A 16,711-nucleotide genomic window follows, 5' to 3' on the forward strand; every position below is an offset into this window, starting at 1 on the left:
AGAGCAAATGAAGAACAAAAAAAATTGTGTCCTAACAACAGGGCATAATAAAAGGAAAAAGAAAAAAGCATCTCCAACCAATAAGGACAAATAAGGAATTGTATGCATAACGGTGTCGCAACTGTTCGAAAAAACACGAGGGCGAGAAAGATATAATAAAAAAAAACACAAGCCGTAACAATAACATTTCTCATACAGACTAAACGAACGAAAGAACCAAGAATATAATATATACAATGGGACTAGTTAGTTCCGTTAAGGAAAAAAAAATTTGCGAAAGCCAGGGGAAAAAAAATCTAGTGCAGGCAGAAATAACTATACAGAGCTTTCAAAGAGGTATTTTCCAATCCATTGGTTTCGTTGTGCAATTTATTCAGTAGCCTTGGCAGACTGTTACGAAGAGTTTGTTGTCCGTATGTCGTTCTAACAGTTTCCACTTTCCAAAACTCTCTCGTCCTTGTCGTATATGCTGTAATGTTGATTTTTAGATCCGCTAGTGTTCTTAGAAAGCCGACTCCATTTTTTATTTCTTGTTTGTGTGCTCTACGGAGTCGATAATCGTACATATTGGCAATTGGCATTATATTATATTTTATGAAAAAATCACGTATATGAACATATTTTGGAACGTTTTCTACGACTCGTAAGAATTTTTTTTTTGCAGTACATAAAGTTTTTCCAAATTTCCCTGTGTGGTAGTTGCCCAAACTAAGTGACAGTAGTTTAGACTAGAAAGAAACAGTGTGTTGAAAATCAGCATCATTATTTTTGTTGGCAGTATATGACGGTTACGGTAAACAAGCCGATTGTTTGAGATAACTTTGTCGCCAAGGCATGCATATCCCATGATAAGTTTTCCTGGAAAATAACGTCTAAAGTTTTAAAGCATGGAACAATATTGATAGGCGTTAAATTTAGCAATATAGTCGTATTAATTATTACGTTTTTATTTTTGCTCCGGAAAACTATTCGTTTTGTTTTGTTTGTGTTTATTTTAAGACAATTTTTACATGTCCATTCATGTAATCTTTGAAGGATTAGGTTTGCTTCCTCAACTAATTCATCCGCCGACTTTCTTATCAAAAATATGCTAGTATCGTCGGCGTAAATTATATAGTTTGCCTTGACACTGATACTAATGATATCATTAATATATAACTTAAAGAGGAAAGGTCCCAAAATACTGCCTTGTGGCACGCCACAAGAAACGGGCAGTGGACTAGATCATTAATACCGACCCTTTGCTTGCGGTGTTCTAAATAACGTGTGATGAGGGATGCAGCCTTCCCGCGGTAGCCATAGCGTAGGAGTTTCCTAATAAGAAGTGAATGATTGACACAATCAAATGCTTTTGTAAAATCTACAAACAACCCCAGATCCAGCTCCCTCATCAATTAATTACCCTTGAAATTAACTGTTTCTGAGAAAGTAAGGCACACTCCGTGCTGAGACCTTTGCGAAAGCCAAATTGGCATTCATTTAGAAGGTTATGTTTTTGCTCAAAATCCATAAACCGATCTAAAATTACTTTTTCAAGTACCTTCGAGAACATAGGGAGGTTTGATATTGGACGATAGTTGCTTATGTCATTTTTGTCACCTTTTTTATATAGGACACTAATGCAAGCTTCTTAATTGCATTTTACTAGGAAAGATAGCCTGATTGAGACAAAGGTTGAAAATATATGCAACGCATGGAGCCAGAATATCAACAACGTAGTTTAAAGGTTTTATCTGTAACCCGTCAATATCTTTCGCACTGCTGTTGTTTAGATTTTGAACTATGTGGCTTATTTCGTTTTCATCCACAGGTTTAAGGAAAATAGTGTTGCTGTGAACCGGAATATTGCTAAGATAATTTGGTAGCATAGGCATATTACCTGCACTTGCGAAATATGTATTAAATGTATCTGCAAGCCGCTTCCCAGATAATTCTATGCCAGTAATATCTAATTTAAGAAGTTTACTGATAGGCGGATGATGCCTTAATACAGAGTTTTCCATATAATCTCAGAGCATGCAGCAGCAGTTGCAAAGAAATTTGCAAAATATTCTCGTCTAGCTTTTTTTATATCTTTATCGGGCGATTACGGTACATTTTGAATTGGCGGAATAATTCGATATCTTTAGTTGAAATAAATTTGCCATAGAGAACACTTTTATGTGCGATTCGTCTGCGAAGCTCAGAGTTCATTCATGGCTTCCGAATTTTTTTGCTTGGCTTAACGCGCACTGAGGGGAAGCTAGATTCATATATAGATTTGACAATGTGAAGAAATTTTTCGTAGACCCCACTTGCTTCGTTGAATTTATATACATCTTCCCAACAAACATTTTCTATTTGTTCCCGAAATATGGACAAACTGCGTGGGGTTATTTTTTTTGCATCTGCTGCATTGGCTGCGTTACCTTTTCCCGTAGATGCCCTTTGGCGCAAATAAATGTGGTCGCTGAGGTCATAGGCAAATACACCCGCCTTAACTTTTTCAGGGGTGATAACTCTAGTGGGTAAGTTAATTACATTCACTAAATCATTCATTTTCAGTAAAATATCTAATTGTAAAGTTTCGGAATCGTTTTTCATCATATTGATTTCCCCGCCGTAAATTAAATCAAGCCGATTTTTATTAACAAACTCAAAGATTTCTTCTAATTTATCAAAACAATTGCTAACACTGCCACTGGGAGGGCGATAACATAGTATAATAACGGTGTTATGCGTTTTTATTGCTAGAACTTCATAGTCAGTTATTGCAGAGAGTTCGGGCAGTAATTCGCACTCGAATACTTCCTTTACCAGGATGCATACTCCGCCTCCGCGAGAGTATGACCGATTTAAGTAGAAGGTACTGTAATTTGGGATACGGAAAATATCTGTATCGTTCATCGACCATGTTTCTGTTAACAGTATCGTATCAAATGATTGCCCTAGCTGTTCAAAAAACAAGTAGAAGTCGTTTTTTTATTTGAGACTGAGCGGATGTTCAGATCAAAGCATTTAAAGGACTGCAGAAATTTTTTTACCTAAATGCTGACTGAATACTTGTGGCAATATGTAAGTCTCCCCACTTGCACAAGTCATCGTTATCAAGAACTGGTTTTAAACGAGCTTATAAAAATCCCTCGCGGTAGAAACAGCCACTGCGCGTTCACCGTCTGTTTTTCGGACAAGAACACGGCTGTTGCTATGCCACACATATTTGTAGTTCGCTCGCTTCGCCCATATCTTTGTCGCAAAGAGTAAATCATTGGTCCTTTTTGTCACATTTTCAAGCAGGAATACATTGTCTTTCGATTCACGCAACTTCTTTCTGCTTTTCCACCAGCGGGCCCTATCGGCTTATTTCGCGAAGCGACAGATTATACCCGGTATCTTTTCTTTTTTTGACGGCAGCCGGTGAACTGAAACAACGTCATTTTCTGAGAGCTGTGGAAGTTCGAGCTTCATGGCTACTTTGTTTAGCTTTTCGAGCAGGTTTTCTTTTTCAGAGTACTGAAGCCCATGAAATTCCAGGTTTAAGCGACGGCTCCTCCATTCAAGTTGGTCAATTTCAGCTTGCAGCTGATTGACGTCACTCGTTTCCTTCAAGCCTTTCGGTTCTGCGTTTTAGTTCCTTGATCTCATTTTCATTTCGCTCTGTTCGTTGTTTCAGTTCATCGTACTGTTCGCTCAGAAATTGTAAAGTATCTTCAATGCCTTCAACTACCTCTCGGAGTGGCAGCAGCTGGTCAAGCTTTCCGTTAATTGTCATTAACAACTGCCGCACGTCCTGCGCGTCAGAATCATCACTAGATTTGTTGGGTTGCACACGTAATTTCTGTCTTCTACAAGACGTGCAGCGCCAAGCCAGGCGGTATGCATCTCCTTTTGACCTAATTGTCGTGTCTGAGATTCCTGAGCATTTTCCGGTGTGAAATTTAGAAGTACAGTCACTACATTCAATGGTAGAGTCTAAAACAGTAAGCGTTAGCTCACAAGTGGCACATATCACATTGCAGGACATGGTCACAATTTGGCAGCAGCAGCAGCACCAGCAATAGGGGAAAAAAGTACGAAGTATAGAAATACTAACCTTCAAAAAGGCAGGTTGTTACTTGGACGATGCTTCGTTGATGCTGCCGCTGCCGCCAATGTGAAAGTAGGCCTCGATTTCCACTACTTTATAGCTTGCTCATCGACGGTGGCGCTTGATGAAGACTGCGGCGTGATCCGGACAAAGAGGGCTTGCAGCAGAGACGCTCGCCGAGCTACGCCCACAAAGATTGAAGCAAGCACCTACCTATAGCGGGAGATAATGTGCTAATGGCGGCATTAGTTTTCCAGCGGAAGTACTATGCTTGTTTTCTTAGCAGTGGCTCTGGCGATTTGTTCACCCTCTGTGGTGGTTTGTTGAACTTGGGAGTGTGCGGGACCTCGTGTTGCCGTTGTCTTGCTGCGTGGGCGACCGGACCGCTTTCGCATCAACTCTCAGTGGCCTCGCTCTTACTTGAGCGACACTACGGGAGGAAAAACAATTGGTGTCATGCCTATAGTAGAAAGAGGAACGACATTCTCCTTTTTGGTGTTTGCATCACTTTTTTTTGTATGTGGCAGGAGTGTGATCGTGGCAGTATTTATCAATGCCCTCGAACTAAACACTAGTCTGCTTTCGACTCGACACTGGCAATGGAAACGTACACTCAATAGATGCCTTAAATTATGGTTGGTTTCGAAGCTCTAAGGCCCAGTCGAATGCGCGCCCACAATCGCCAAGTATCGGCGTCCAGCGCTGGTCGCATCGCCCCGTGGAACGACGAGCGCTTGGGTCGCCGTGGTGAACACGTATATGCATAATGTGAGACACGCCTTAGCGCACGCCCTCAAAGAGTAAAGTACTCGCGCTACAGAAATACTGAGAACTTACAGAGGCGCGGAGCACCAAATGATGTGTGGGCGTATGTCTTAGCAGACGAACTTTACGAGCACGCCTTCCAGCAAAGCGCTAGAGCTACATCGCAACGCAATCGATAGCACAGTGAACTAAGTCAACGGATCTTGTTCCTCAGGGCGCTGAACATAGCTTTATTTTAATAATAATCAAAGAAGGTCGCAATTTCCTTGCACACCAGTGCGTGGTTTAACTACTGAACTACTGAGACCAACAAGAGTCATAAGAACTATATTTTATTGATGTGCACGAAATACCAATTGTTATGTGTTTACTTACTGTTATGTACTGTTTGCTTTTTACAAATGACACTCAAAATCACTATTTTCTTTTCATTTGCCCTCTAAAGACGAGCGGGCGCAAAGTTGTTAAGCAATTAAGCGATTTGCTTAAGCAGGCGCGCGCACCCGGACTTAGTGCTTGGATGTCACTCAATAAAGCCATTCGGTCTGTTGCTTCTTGCAGAATCTTTGCTTATACGTAAGGGCGCGAATGTACATCACAGCTGCACACTGTACCCGAGTTTTAACAATCTCGACGAGCTCTTTGCCGTTAATTCAATGACGGGCAAACCTTTTGTGCTATGCTGCTTCGCTGCAAAGTACCTAATCAAAAGCGTTCCAGGAACAACAAAGAAATCGAGCCAGCGGAATGAACCCAAACTGAATCCACACAGAGAAGGAGCCTTTGAGTATATGCCACTATAGAGTGCATGGATGAGTGGCCACGGCGCTTCCAGCAGATAAAAAAAAGTTCACCCCATGTATTTTGAACGGGTCTACAAAACTGTCCCAGAAAAAGAAACGAAGAAAAAAACCCAGCAAACGGAATTACACACCAGGTGACACTGAGCGTGAAAGCGTTGTCGGGAGTACCTAAAATGCAGTTTGTGAAAAGCGAGGCACTGCTGAGCCTAAAGCTACGCCATCCGCTTTGTCACAGTGTTGGCTTCACCGCAGTAATAAATGTCCCGTATTCCTCGACTTGCCATAAGTGATACAGGTTCTTTCATCAACACTCCACTGGCTCTGAAGGCTACACTGAGCGCCATTTGGGTGTCCGATCACAGCTGTGAGCTCCAAATGCAGTCCTAGATCACTGTTGGAGACGTTATGTTAGACCACACGGACTTTAGTGTCAGCCCCAGAAAAAGCAGTCGCCTACCCGGCAGGGAAACACCACTCTACATTTGACATGAATGTTAAATAAACTTCAGCGTCACGAGCTCCGGCGTTGAAGGCGACTTGCCTCTTTCTTTCCCGCTGTGCCCACCGACAGAGCCGGGCCGGAGCATGTGACACCCCAGACCACGAACACGCCTCGCAATTCAGTTGCGCGAAAGCATACACACTAAGCGGGGTGCTTTTGTGAAACCGCCACCAACACATACCGTCGAAAGAAGAAACTTTTTCTGGCGAGAAAGGCAAAAAAGACTATTCCCTTTAAAACAGGCGATGTTAGACGACAAGGAACGAGAGTTTGTCCACACCGCCACAAAAATAGCCTAACAAAAGTCGCAGTCTCGCCCGAAAGGCGAAGCATTTATTGCAATAGCGAATTAGTAGACAGCTAGTAAGCATAGTAGATTTATCAGCCGTATAAACTTGTAAACATTCGCTGACTAACTGATTTAACAAGCATGGTGTCACGTGCAGGGTGATAAGGGTAGGGCCTCATTTTAAGTAAGAGAAGCGCAGAACGAAATTAGTTTTGAAGAAAGGCTCAGGAACATGGATGAAAAAAAAATGTCGCAGTTTCGCCCGAAAAGCGAAGCATCGATTGCGATAGCAAATTAGTAGAGAGCTATTCGGCGTAGGGATAGTAGTTTTATCGGCTGCATTAACTTGGACACATTGGCTTACTAACTGAATTAACAATCGTGGTGTCAGCGCGCACAAACAAACATGAATAGATCACACTGAATGACCGCAGCCAACGACTGTCAAAGCGCTGGCAGCAAGCGCAGGTTCGCGCGGTCTGTCGCTTCAACGGAAACTGAGCGGCGAATGCACAGCGCATACAGAGCTCAGAGCTGTGTGGAGATAAGAGACGGTGCGGGCGACCGGCACCGCCGGGCAAAGAGCAGCGGAGAAGTTGTTGGCAGAGGAGTAGCTGCCCCCCCCCCCCCCGCCTTCCCTCCCTCTTCCCGTTTCTTGCTTTCGCGTGGGAGGTTTAGTGGCAAGACACGCCTTTGGTGCCGGAGCACAGCGCCGCTCCGCCTCCCTCTCTCCCATACCCCCACGGCCTTTCGCGCGACGGTCGCGTTTTCTTTCCGTCGTGCGTTTGCCCTCCGTGATAGCGCGCGTCCCCCGCGCGCTTTCGCTCGCGCATACGGCGTGCGGCGAGGATTTTATCGCCCTTGGAATCTATACGGAACCTCACGGCGATGGCGACGCCGACGGTAGAAATCCGGTTGAAGTGTCCATATAATTGCTATCGCAATAATAAATGGGCGGCTCAAACGTACAGTTATCTGTGCCTGAAAAGCGTGGGCACAGAATAGAAGAAGAGGTCGAGAAAGTCGGCAACCAAGTACAGGGTAATTGAAAATGTAAATAGACAAAAAGAAGTCATCACAAAATAAGTGAAAGAAACGGATATAGTGAATTGGATGCAAACAATGGAAACAAAAAAAAAGACCATGTAGAATTACGAAACTCGAAATAAATAAATTAGGAGGGATAATCTGTACGATAACATAAAGGGTAGCACCTTGCTATTTGAAGCTCAAGCCGGTTGCCTAAGGACAAAAACGTACCGGAGCAAATATTCACAGCAACATGAGGCATGTGTATGCCGCAGCAATGATCCGGAGACCACTCAGCACATCCTAATGAAATGTGAAGGGATTGACCCTGTTTGAACCGTAGGTGACGTACACCTTCCAGAAGCACTTGGATTTAAATTGGATGCAAGAATCAACCGGCCTGCAGTCGAAATAATCCAGAGGCGTTTAGAGTGTGTTGGTGGAAAAAAAAATCACAGCATATCCACGAAGTGAATGATGATGAGTGGGCGAAGCACCGGGGGATCATTCGGGTAAACCACAGCTACGGACGAGAGATAAAGAGAGCGCGCGTCGGGAACGAGAGACTCAAGGTAGTTTTATCAGCTGTATAAACTTGGACATGCAGCAGCACCAGCAACGCGCAGAACTGTTGTCGACGCCGTGGACGTTTTGCCCGCGTTCGCACCGAACGCGCGCAAAGTGGAACCGGAACCGGAAGTGGAAGCGGAACCGGAACGCCATCTAGTGAACACTTCAAATACGTTTAGTTTATACCGACATCTGGTACTAGCGTTAAGACTGGTTACACACTACGACGGGGACGAACGGGTGCCGCTATAAGGAGCTTCGCCCCTAAAACGCCGGAAGCGTTCTCCGGAAGCCGGAAGCTGGCTTCCGGAACCGGAAGCAGAACCGGAAGTGGAAGCGGAACCGGAAGTGGGACCGGAAGCGGAAGTCGGCTTCCGGTTATACTATACATATACATATATATGTATATATGGGTATACATACATGTAGGGACACACAACGCCATCTATTGAGCAATTCATAAAACTAGACGTGGCTACCTACTACGACGGGGACGAACGGGTGCCGCTATAAGGAGCTTCGCCCCTAAAAAGGGAAGAGATTGACACGACCAGATCTATATAGACATATACGACAGTGCAAGGTAGATTGAGAAGTTGTGAGGGGGGAAAATGAGGATATGTATACAAAAATGCTAGAATGATAAACATCTATCGCATGCCTAATGAAATCCAGAAGGCCAGGTGAGCATTTGTCACCCCCCCCCCTCCCGTTTCAAAGGGGGTGCCAATAAATCATCACTATCAGCCTGGCGGCGAAACTTGCTGATTTCGCCTGCAGTGTCGTCTAAGTTAAGCCGCGGCGCGGTCACGCGGCCGTTTGCAATCGCACGTGGCTGCGCCAGTGTATGCTTAGAAGAATGGCGAGCACTCGAGCATCAGACACGAGCGTAGTCGTTTAACCCTAATCTCTGTGAAACTTCCTTTACACTCAATTGTTATGGAGGAAGAACGAATTTGAGACCCCAAGCGATTCGACGAGCTCGAGATTGGAAGCGAAATAGCATAGCCCGCACCACAGCTAACGCTTAATCATTCGTGGTGCGCACTCGTAACCGTCCAGTGAGCTTTACTTTTATTGCGATAGCAATTATATGGACACTCCAGGCGCATTTCTGTTGTCGCCGTCGCCGTGAGATTCCGCATAAAGTCCAAGGGCAATAAAATCGTCGCCATGTGCTGTATGCTCTATGTGCGAGGGAAAGCGTGTGAGGGTGAGCCGGCGATCACGGCTCAATTTTCCGCATGCAAGGGAGGAAAGCGGGAAGGAAGCACGCCGTCTCCTTTCGCGGACAACGCTCCAGGGGTAGGGTAGGAAGGGGGAGGTCGTTCTACCCCGGGCGGCACGGGCGACCGCGCGCGCCCGTTTAATCCCTAAAGCCAGCTGTGACGGGGACACAGTCAGCCTTGCGCTGTTATAGCGGCTTAGTTCGCGTTTATGCGGAACGCAGCAGGAAGGTCAATTTGCTCACTGCTGCTGCCACGCTTCCTCACTTCAGCGTTTTGACAGCGAGTTTTCGCGGTAATCGAGTTAGATATGCGTTAATGTTTGCTTGTGCGCGCGTGGCAGGTTGCTTGTTAATTGAGTTAGTATGCCTATGTTTACAAGTTTATACGGCCGATAAAACTACTATTTTTAAACTTCATATAACTTTCCACTAATTTGCTATCGGAATCGATGCTCCGCCTTTCAGGCGAGACTGGGACTTGTTTTAGCCCCGCTCAGCCGACCTTATTGGCGTACAATGCGAAACCACTGTGACGACCCTTTACCGTATGCGGCGTATGTAAAATGTCCATCTGCTCATTACGCAGGGAAACCTCGAGCCGTCGGCGAAACTGGCTGCCGCGTTGGGTTGCAATGTCAGCGCCAAGAGCACGTGGCTCTCCTGTTTCAGAGACGCCAGCGTGGAGGGACTTTTGACTCAGGCGGCGCGCATGGAGCTGCGCTTCACTCCTCAATGGGACGCAATGGACATGGTCTTTCCTTCAGCACAGAAGAAGCCAAAGGTGTCCGAAGTTCTAGCCGGTGGAGACATTGCGCAGGTGTGCTCGAGTGTTTGCACATTTATATATTTCATTAGAACATAGAATTTAGGATCTGACTAAAACAAGAGGATGGTGTGTGTAGCCAAACAACAGCCAGAAAATATCGTTCTTATAGTACTTAAAGTGGACAGCTGGGCTAATTGGAATACCGACATTTCATGAAACGTTTGACCTAACCTTTAATTATTCATATTAACTCGGCGTTGTAGCTCAGTTGTTCTGGCGTTGTGTTGCTAAGCACAAGGCCGTGGCGGCCGCGTTTGGATGAGGGCGAAATGCGAAAACACCCGTGTACCGTGCATTGGGTGCACGTTGAAGAAACTCAGGTGGTCGAAGTTAATCCGAAGGCATGCCTACGGCGTGCCCCATAATCATATCATGCTTTTGGAACGCATAATTTATTTTATTGTTCAGAATATCTCTGGAGAGCACTCGCTCTTAAAGACACTGCCAAGAACTGAAACCTCAGAAATATTTTTTTATTAACTTCAGAGCCCACAGTCTTTTGGTTTTGTATAAGTTGACTTTTACATGGTTTTTTTTCCGGGTTGTGACAAATGCGAAGGATGGAAAAAAAAGGAGGATTACAAAGAGTTCGCGTGTCCAAAATGTAGCGTTCTCAAGATTATCTTTGCAGGAGGAAGCCAGCGTGCCGTCTGCAAGTACACAGAGCGCCTCGGCATACTGAAGCTACATTTGCCACGTCAGGAATTTCATTTTGAGCTACCTCCTTTGCCGGCTGCATCAAAACTAAAACGGGACTTAGCTTAGCTGTCTATTTGGCCGTCTACGGCGAGTATGAGTCTCATAGAAGTAGACGTCGCAAACTGAATGACAACAGCAGCAAGTCACACTGCGTCCTCACTGCATGGCGGTTTCATCCACACTGACTAACGTCGGGCCCATTGAGGAAGGAAGCAAACGAGGAGGAAACATTGCGACGTGCCTTCGCAAGCAAATCGCTTTTCTTTCCGAAGGAGTCGGCCTAACACAAGGCCTTCCGCCCAGTGTGCTTGGTTCGTTTTAAACGACGCGCCCTTGTTCGAGACCTGTGGCAACCTTTTCGCGCACATTTACTCCGTGGCAGTGCTTGCGCAACTTGGCTCGTTTACTGCAACGTGTGCATGAGGGCGGTAGCCGCACGCTGCTGCCGCACGCGTCGTCTTCGTGGGAGAGCGTGTGTGGCGGTGTAAGAAACCGCGACATTTTCTTGGTTTCCATTTGGCTACGCAATGCTCCCTCCTATGGTTGTTTATCTGCTTCCTCTATGTTAGCTTTAGTAGAACGTCCTTGTTGGCTAGTTGGCTCCGACTGGGAGGAATGTTAAAACTGCGCGAAAAAAAAAAAAATGACGACAAGCGGAAGGAGCGTTAGCGTTCTTCGCTCTCTGTTGCGGCACATGTTACCACATCTCCGTCTTCTAGAATGGCTTTATTTATTATTTATTGGATACTGTGGACTCACGGTCCTAGTAAGGAGAATAACAAACACATACAAATGAAGGATAATACAACAACGAACAGAACATTAATAAAACATTCTATAGGTTTGTAGTGCAGGAAAAGAATACTCATGTGTACATTCACAGTACGGTGTTTACGCATCCAGCCTACGGTAACAAGTGGGCCTGACCAATAACTGTGATAGATATGATTTACCTTTATAAATTGATTATTTTCCCCTCAGCTCAAGCGGATTGATGTCACCAATTTTCATCGGTTCGGGGGTGGTTTCCGATTTTAAAAAATTTGCCTAATATGAACCAACAACTTTCGATTCTTTCAAAGCTGTTCAAGTTTCTCGTCTTACGTGTTCCAGGCATTTGAGCGCCGAGCAGGCGAGGCAAGGAAGCGGGGCTGACAACGCGCGCTGTTTCCTGCCCCTCGCAGGCGAGACAACTTCTCGAAGAATACGTGAAACCGAGCGCCAAATCAGCGGGCGTCTCGGGAACTGGCGACGAGTTCTTGAACTACCTGGTCGATTACATCATAGGGCCGAACTCATTCGTCACCGGCATGGTCCGGGGTGTGATATCGGGCGGCCAGAAGGGGGACTTTATGGACGTGTTTGGCTTGCTAGTGACGGGATGCGGCACTCGCGCCATCGCCAAGAGTGCCTTGCACAAAGGCTACCACTACCTCGTCGACAGCGGCGGAACGCAGCCGCTGTTTGAGCCGATGCTGGCCATCGCCGATGTGGTCAGGTTCCTGTCCCACGGGTAAGACCTAGTCGTCCCCAAATGATCGCACGAATGCGCCCACAACGTGATGCCAAATGAGGACAGAGACGAGAAAAAACGCGGACAACAGTGCCGTTGTTTGTTGTTTCTGTTCTTACGCTCTAAGCGTATTCAGCATGAGCCACTAGAAAACGCACCCCGAGGGCTCATTCAAGGGGCCGCTTGCACAGCGCTTGCACAGGCGATGGATGCCTTTTGGATGACACAATTCTCGCGAAATATTAGTCATCAAAACATACTTAACCAAGTTTCTTAATTGCCCTTTTTGCTATAGAGATTATGGTATATGTTTGTATGTTAAACGTTAGGACAACAGTATGAATACAGCTTGAATTTGTTTGATTCTCCATGGAGCGCTTCTTATCCGAAATAAACATAATCAAACTTGATACTCAGTCAGTTATTTCTAACTCAGGGGCGTGCAACTGGACACAATGTTAAGCCCTTATCATGTTGTAGCGTAATGTATGTGGCACATGCTCTTCGGTGGTTCATTCAGTGTTGGTGTTGGAGGCGCATATTCAATAATTAGCGATTTTATTTTTAGTGTGCGTGTTGAGCCATATTCGGTGCTTGAAAATCCTGCATGGAAATTATTATTTTATTACGGTCTTGCACGTGATGACATTGGTCGACTATTTTCTGCTATGTATATGCGTTGTTGAAGCCTTTGCCTGGATGTATTTTAAATCTGTCTCAATATGTTACTGTACAAATAGTATGTATACTAGTGATGCCGGAATATAGATAGTATTATCGATACTATCGATAGTTTAGTCACTATGGGACTATCGATGGTAAACAAACTATCGATAGCGCTGTCGATGGTAATTTCGACAGTACTATCGATTGCACTTTCAATAGTACTATTGATAGTATAAAAAAGCCGGCAGATCCCACGCCCTGTGGGAATCGATGTTATGCGAAGCAGTATGTGGGGAGCCTACAGAGTTAACGAAACGACCATGAGAGCACGAAGACGTAGGCGGCTCTTTTATGGCCTACATGACACGCATGTCCTTCCTGTCATGTCATTCATGTCATGAGTCCTCAGGAGTCCCTTTAGCTACACCTAAGAGACCTTAAGGCGAAAGCCGTAGTCATGCTCATGGGTATTATGGTCAGGAGACCATTCTTGAAGTCACCGATAACTTCTATCTTCGCTTGCGGGCGTTTCTGTGCGCCATCGGAAACGCTAAATAGCATCAGAGCTCACCAACATTTGCTACAAAAAAAAAAAAAAAAACGCAGAACACACTAAGCCACGACCAGGCTAAGGCCACAGTAACTACCCCACCAACATAAGCCCGCGAAACCCACCTTGGCGATAACATAAAGAACTGTCAAGGAAACACGTAAAGGGAAGTTGTGAGCAGTGAAACCTGTCGCGCTGACGCTAAAGTTGGCCACTGAGTTTCAATTTCGGTAATATATTTAGTTTCGTTGACCTGGAGTTGAAACATATGCGGTTGCGTTTACCGAATCTTTTTCTGAATGGCCTTAATGCCGAACCAAGCAGCCATGAGATTGCTGTTCCGTTTAAGCGATATACCATTATGGAGATTCTGCTGCAACAAAACGCTCTCCCTCCTGAAAGAGCTTTTAGACAGCCTTCATGGGCCGTAATAGGTGCTGCGCAATTCGTTTTCGCTTAGCGCACCCTATGGATTCTCTGATATAGGCACAAGGTCTGTCGTTAAACGCACATGTTTTTATATATCTGGTACGTGGCCATGGGACCCGCCGGGGTGGCTCAGTCAGCTAAGGCGTTGCGCTGCTGAGCACGAGGTCGCGGGATCGAATCCCGGCCGCGGCGGCCGCATTTCGATGGAGGCGAAATGCAAGAACGCCCGTGTGCTTGCGTTGTAGCGCACGTTAAAGAACCCCAGGTGGTCAAAAATTAACCCGGAGCCCTCCACTACGGCGTGCCTCATAATCAGAACTGGTTTTGGCACGTAAAACCCCAGAAAGAAGAAGAAGTACGTGGCCATGGGAGGGGACTCCAATGCACCGATTTATTTGATTCTAAAACGCGAACAGTATTTGTTGGGCTGAATGTTATGCAGCTTTCTGTATTACATTACAAATTTGGCCACCTTTTCAAGTAACGTGAACGTGTGCTAGAATCGGTTACAATTAGCTGTTTAAGTGCTAACGAGTGAAGCATGCCGGGAGAAAGGAATCCCACCATATGTTGGCTGATAAAATGAAACGGGCTCGAAAGCGATGGCCGCCAGGCCTATGAACGATTTTTCACTGTCGCAGTTCCGCCTAGCGCCAAGCACTGAGGACCCGAGCAGCCCTTCTTTGAGTAACCACAACCTTCCAGGAAGGTGTTCGAACGTTAGAACACAGCTTTTCTCTCGAGCGCGCGCATTGAGGGAGTATTCAGTGCCGCTGGAGAAGTATTCACAAGAAGACGAGAGAACATTACCCAATAAAATTTTGAAAAATATTATGTGCGAATATAAAGAATTCTGAAGGGCAGCAGAGAACGCAATGAAAGAGCGAAGCCACCGCTTTCTATTTAGTGTATTTTTGAAAAAATATTGAATGTAGGAAAGAAAGTAATAATACAGTAATCGATTTGTTTTAGCAATTGCTCAATAATTTTGTGGTGCAGTGATTGGTAACTGTAATCAATAACATTTTCGAAAGAAGCAATTTTAATTCCAATCCGGTACTTTTTTCTGTAACGTGTGGAAGTCTGTTGCGTACGCATGGTGAACGTATTCTTAGGTCCATTGTGACGAAGTAAGGCGCCGCATTAATGTGTTCTGCTTCCCCGCAGGATCGTGCCGAGGCTAAAGGACGGACAGGCTTGGCAACCTTGGAAGTCGATCAATGCCACTCGCAAAATTCTCGCCGACGGAAGCGAGGTTCTAGATGGCGTGAATGTTGGCTTAACATGCGATATAAAAATTTTCTGACAGATCGTTAAATAAATTAAAAGTAGGTAATGTTTACGTACCGACTACCTCCGGAAGTAGCCAAGATGGCTGAACACGTGCAACGTCCCGGCGATCATCTTCACTACTTCAGGGAAGTGGCTCGTAACATCCCACCTCCCCGGAGGGTGGAGCACCGTCTGCGCGTAGACTAATTACGCAAGGAGGTGGCGCGAAACTCTGTTTCATTCCAGATACGTGCACGACGTCGCGAGATGAGAGGGTAGATGTTGAAGAGCTGTACAGTGGCACATCTAATAGCTTACGTCACTTAGTTGCCGCAAGACTTTGTAAGGTCCGGTGTAATGCGACAAAAGATTTTGAGAAGACCTACACGACGAGATGAAGTCTAGCGAACGACAAGAGACCCAAGAGAGCAAAGATGTCGGTGGCTGCGGTAATAGTTGTTCTTCTGAGATAATTGCGAGCCGCAGAGTCGCACGTCGTCACAGATCGGCTCGAGCGGCAGCGTAACCTGTGTTATGATGCCCTGTGTTACCCTGCGTTGTGATGCCCTGTGATACCCTGTGTTGTGATGCACGAAAGTAGGTAGCGTATCCAAAGGCAATGCTGGATGGCGGCCAAACAGTAGGTCAAATGTCGATATACAGGCAGTGAATTATACAGACTGGATGAATTATACGTGAAGGTGAAGTATGGCCAATTGCTGTCCCAGTCACGATGATCGTCAGAATCGTTCATCGCCAGCATATGGGTGAATGTGCGGTTCAGCGTCTCGGTGAGACCGTTGGTCTGCAGGTGGTAGGCAGAAGTGAGCTTTTGCTCCGCAGAACAGGAACGAAGGAGGTCATCGACGACTTTTGGCAGGAGCTCTTGGCCTCAGTCTGCGAGCGTAGGGGCATCATGATGATCGATAACGTCATAAAGTGGGAAATCGACGACGTCAGTGGCGCAACTAGTCAGCAAATTCACGTGACTGACTGTGTAGCGTAGCCGGTCACAAGCACCACTCGCTTATTCCCAGAGCTGCAGGTAGAGAATGGGCCGAGGTGTTCGAGACCAACGCCGTCTATAGAATGGCTCCGCGAATATTTCTACGGGCTGCAGAAGACATCTAGGCAACGCAGAAGGCCGTTTACTCTGCTGACAGAGTTAACACGCCGCAACATAGCGTCGAACAGATCGGTACAGAATCTACCAGGAAGACCAGCGCCGCACGTGGTCGTACGTGCAGTATATTCCAGGATGGTTAGTGCTTGGGGCATCGTGGAGTTCTTTGAGAACAGAAGTACGAAGTTGCCTGGAGATGACAAGGAGAAGCTCCGGGCCGTCGGGAGTGGTACTACAAAGGTGAAGAATATTGGTGGGGCTGAATGGAATGGAGGCGGCCGATGCGTGTCGTAGCTCTTGTGTTCCGCGGGGATGTTGACCAGATCAGAATTAGCCATGACGACGTCGTCAGCATTACACTCGGTGATGACGGCAAGGTCG

The 16,711-nt window shown here is 45.9% G+C and overlaps 1 protein-coding gene and 1 pseudogene across 1 annotated transcript; one reads left to right on the plus strand and one right to left on the minus strand.

Moving 5' to 3' along the window:
• Positions 1-3,099: 3,099 nt before the first annotated feature.
• LOC119454606 (uncharacterized) lies at positions 3,100-5,978 on the minus strand (annotated as a pseudogene).
• Positions 5,979-6,039: 61 nt separating this feature from the next.
• On the plus strand, positions 6,040-15,241 carry LOC125945824 (uncharacterized). Its single transcript, XM_049668126.1, has 4 exons — positions 6,040-6,063; positions 9,839-10,069; positions 11,962-12,290; positions 15,103-15,241. The coding sequence occupies exons 1-4, from the start codon at positions 6,040-6,042 to the stop codon at positions 15,239-15,241; spliced, it is 723 nt and encodes a 240-aa protein (XP_049524083.1).
• Positions 15,242-16,711: the final 1,470 nt, after the last annotated feature.

This window comes from Dermacentor silvarum, chromosome 5 (genome assembly GCF_013339745.2).
Source record: "Dermacentor silvarum isolate Dsil-2018 chromosome 5, BIME_Dsil_1.4, whole genome shotgun sequence".
NCBI lineage: Eukaryota > Metazoa > Arthropoda > Arachnida > Ixodida > Ixodidae > Dermacentor > Dermacentor silvarum.

Coding starts and splice junctions, on each gene's coding strand:
- LOC125945824 (XM_049668126.1), top strand. CDS start 6,040: ATGTTAGACCACACGGACTTTAGT. Junction 6,064..9,838: donor TAGACCACACGGACTTTAGT/GTCAGCCCCAGA, acceptor CTCATTACGCAG/GGAAACCTCGAGCCGTCGGC. Junction 12,291..15,102: donor GTCAGGTTCCTGTCCCACGG/GTAAGACCTAGT, acceptor GCTTCCCCGCAG/GATCGTGCCGAGGCTAAAGG.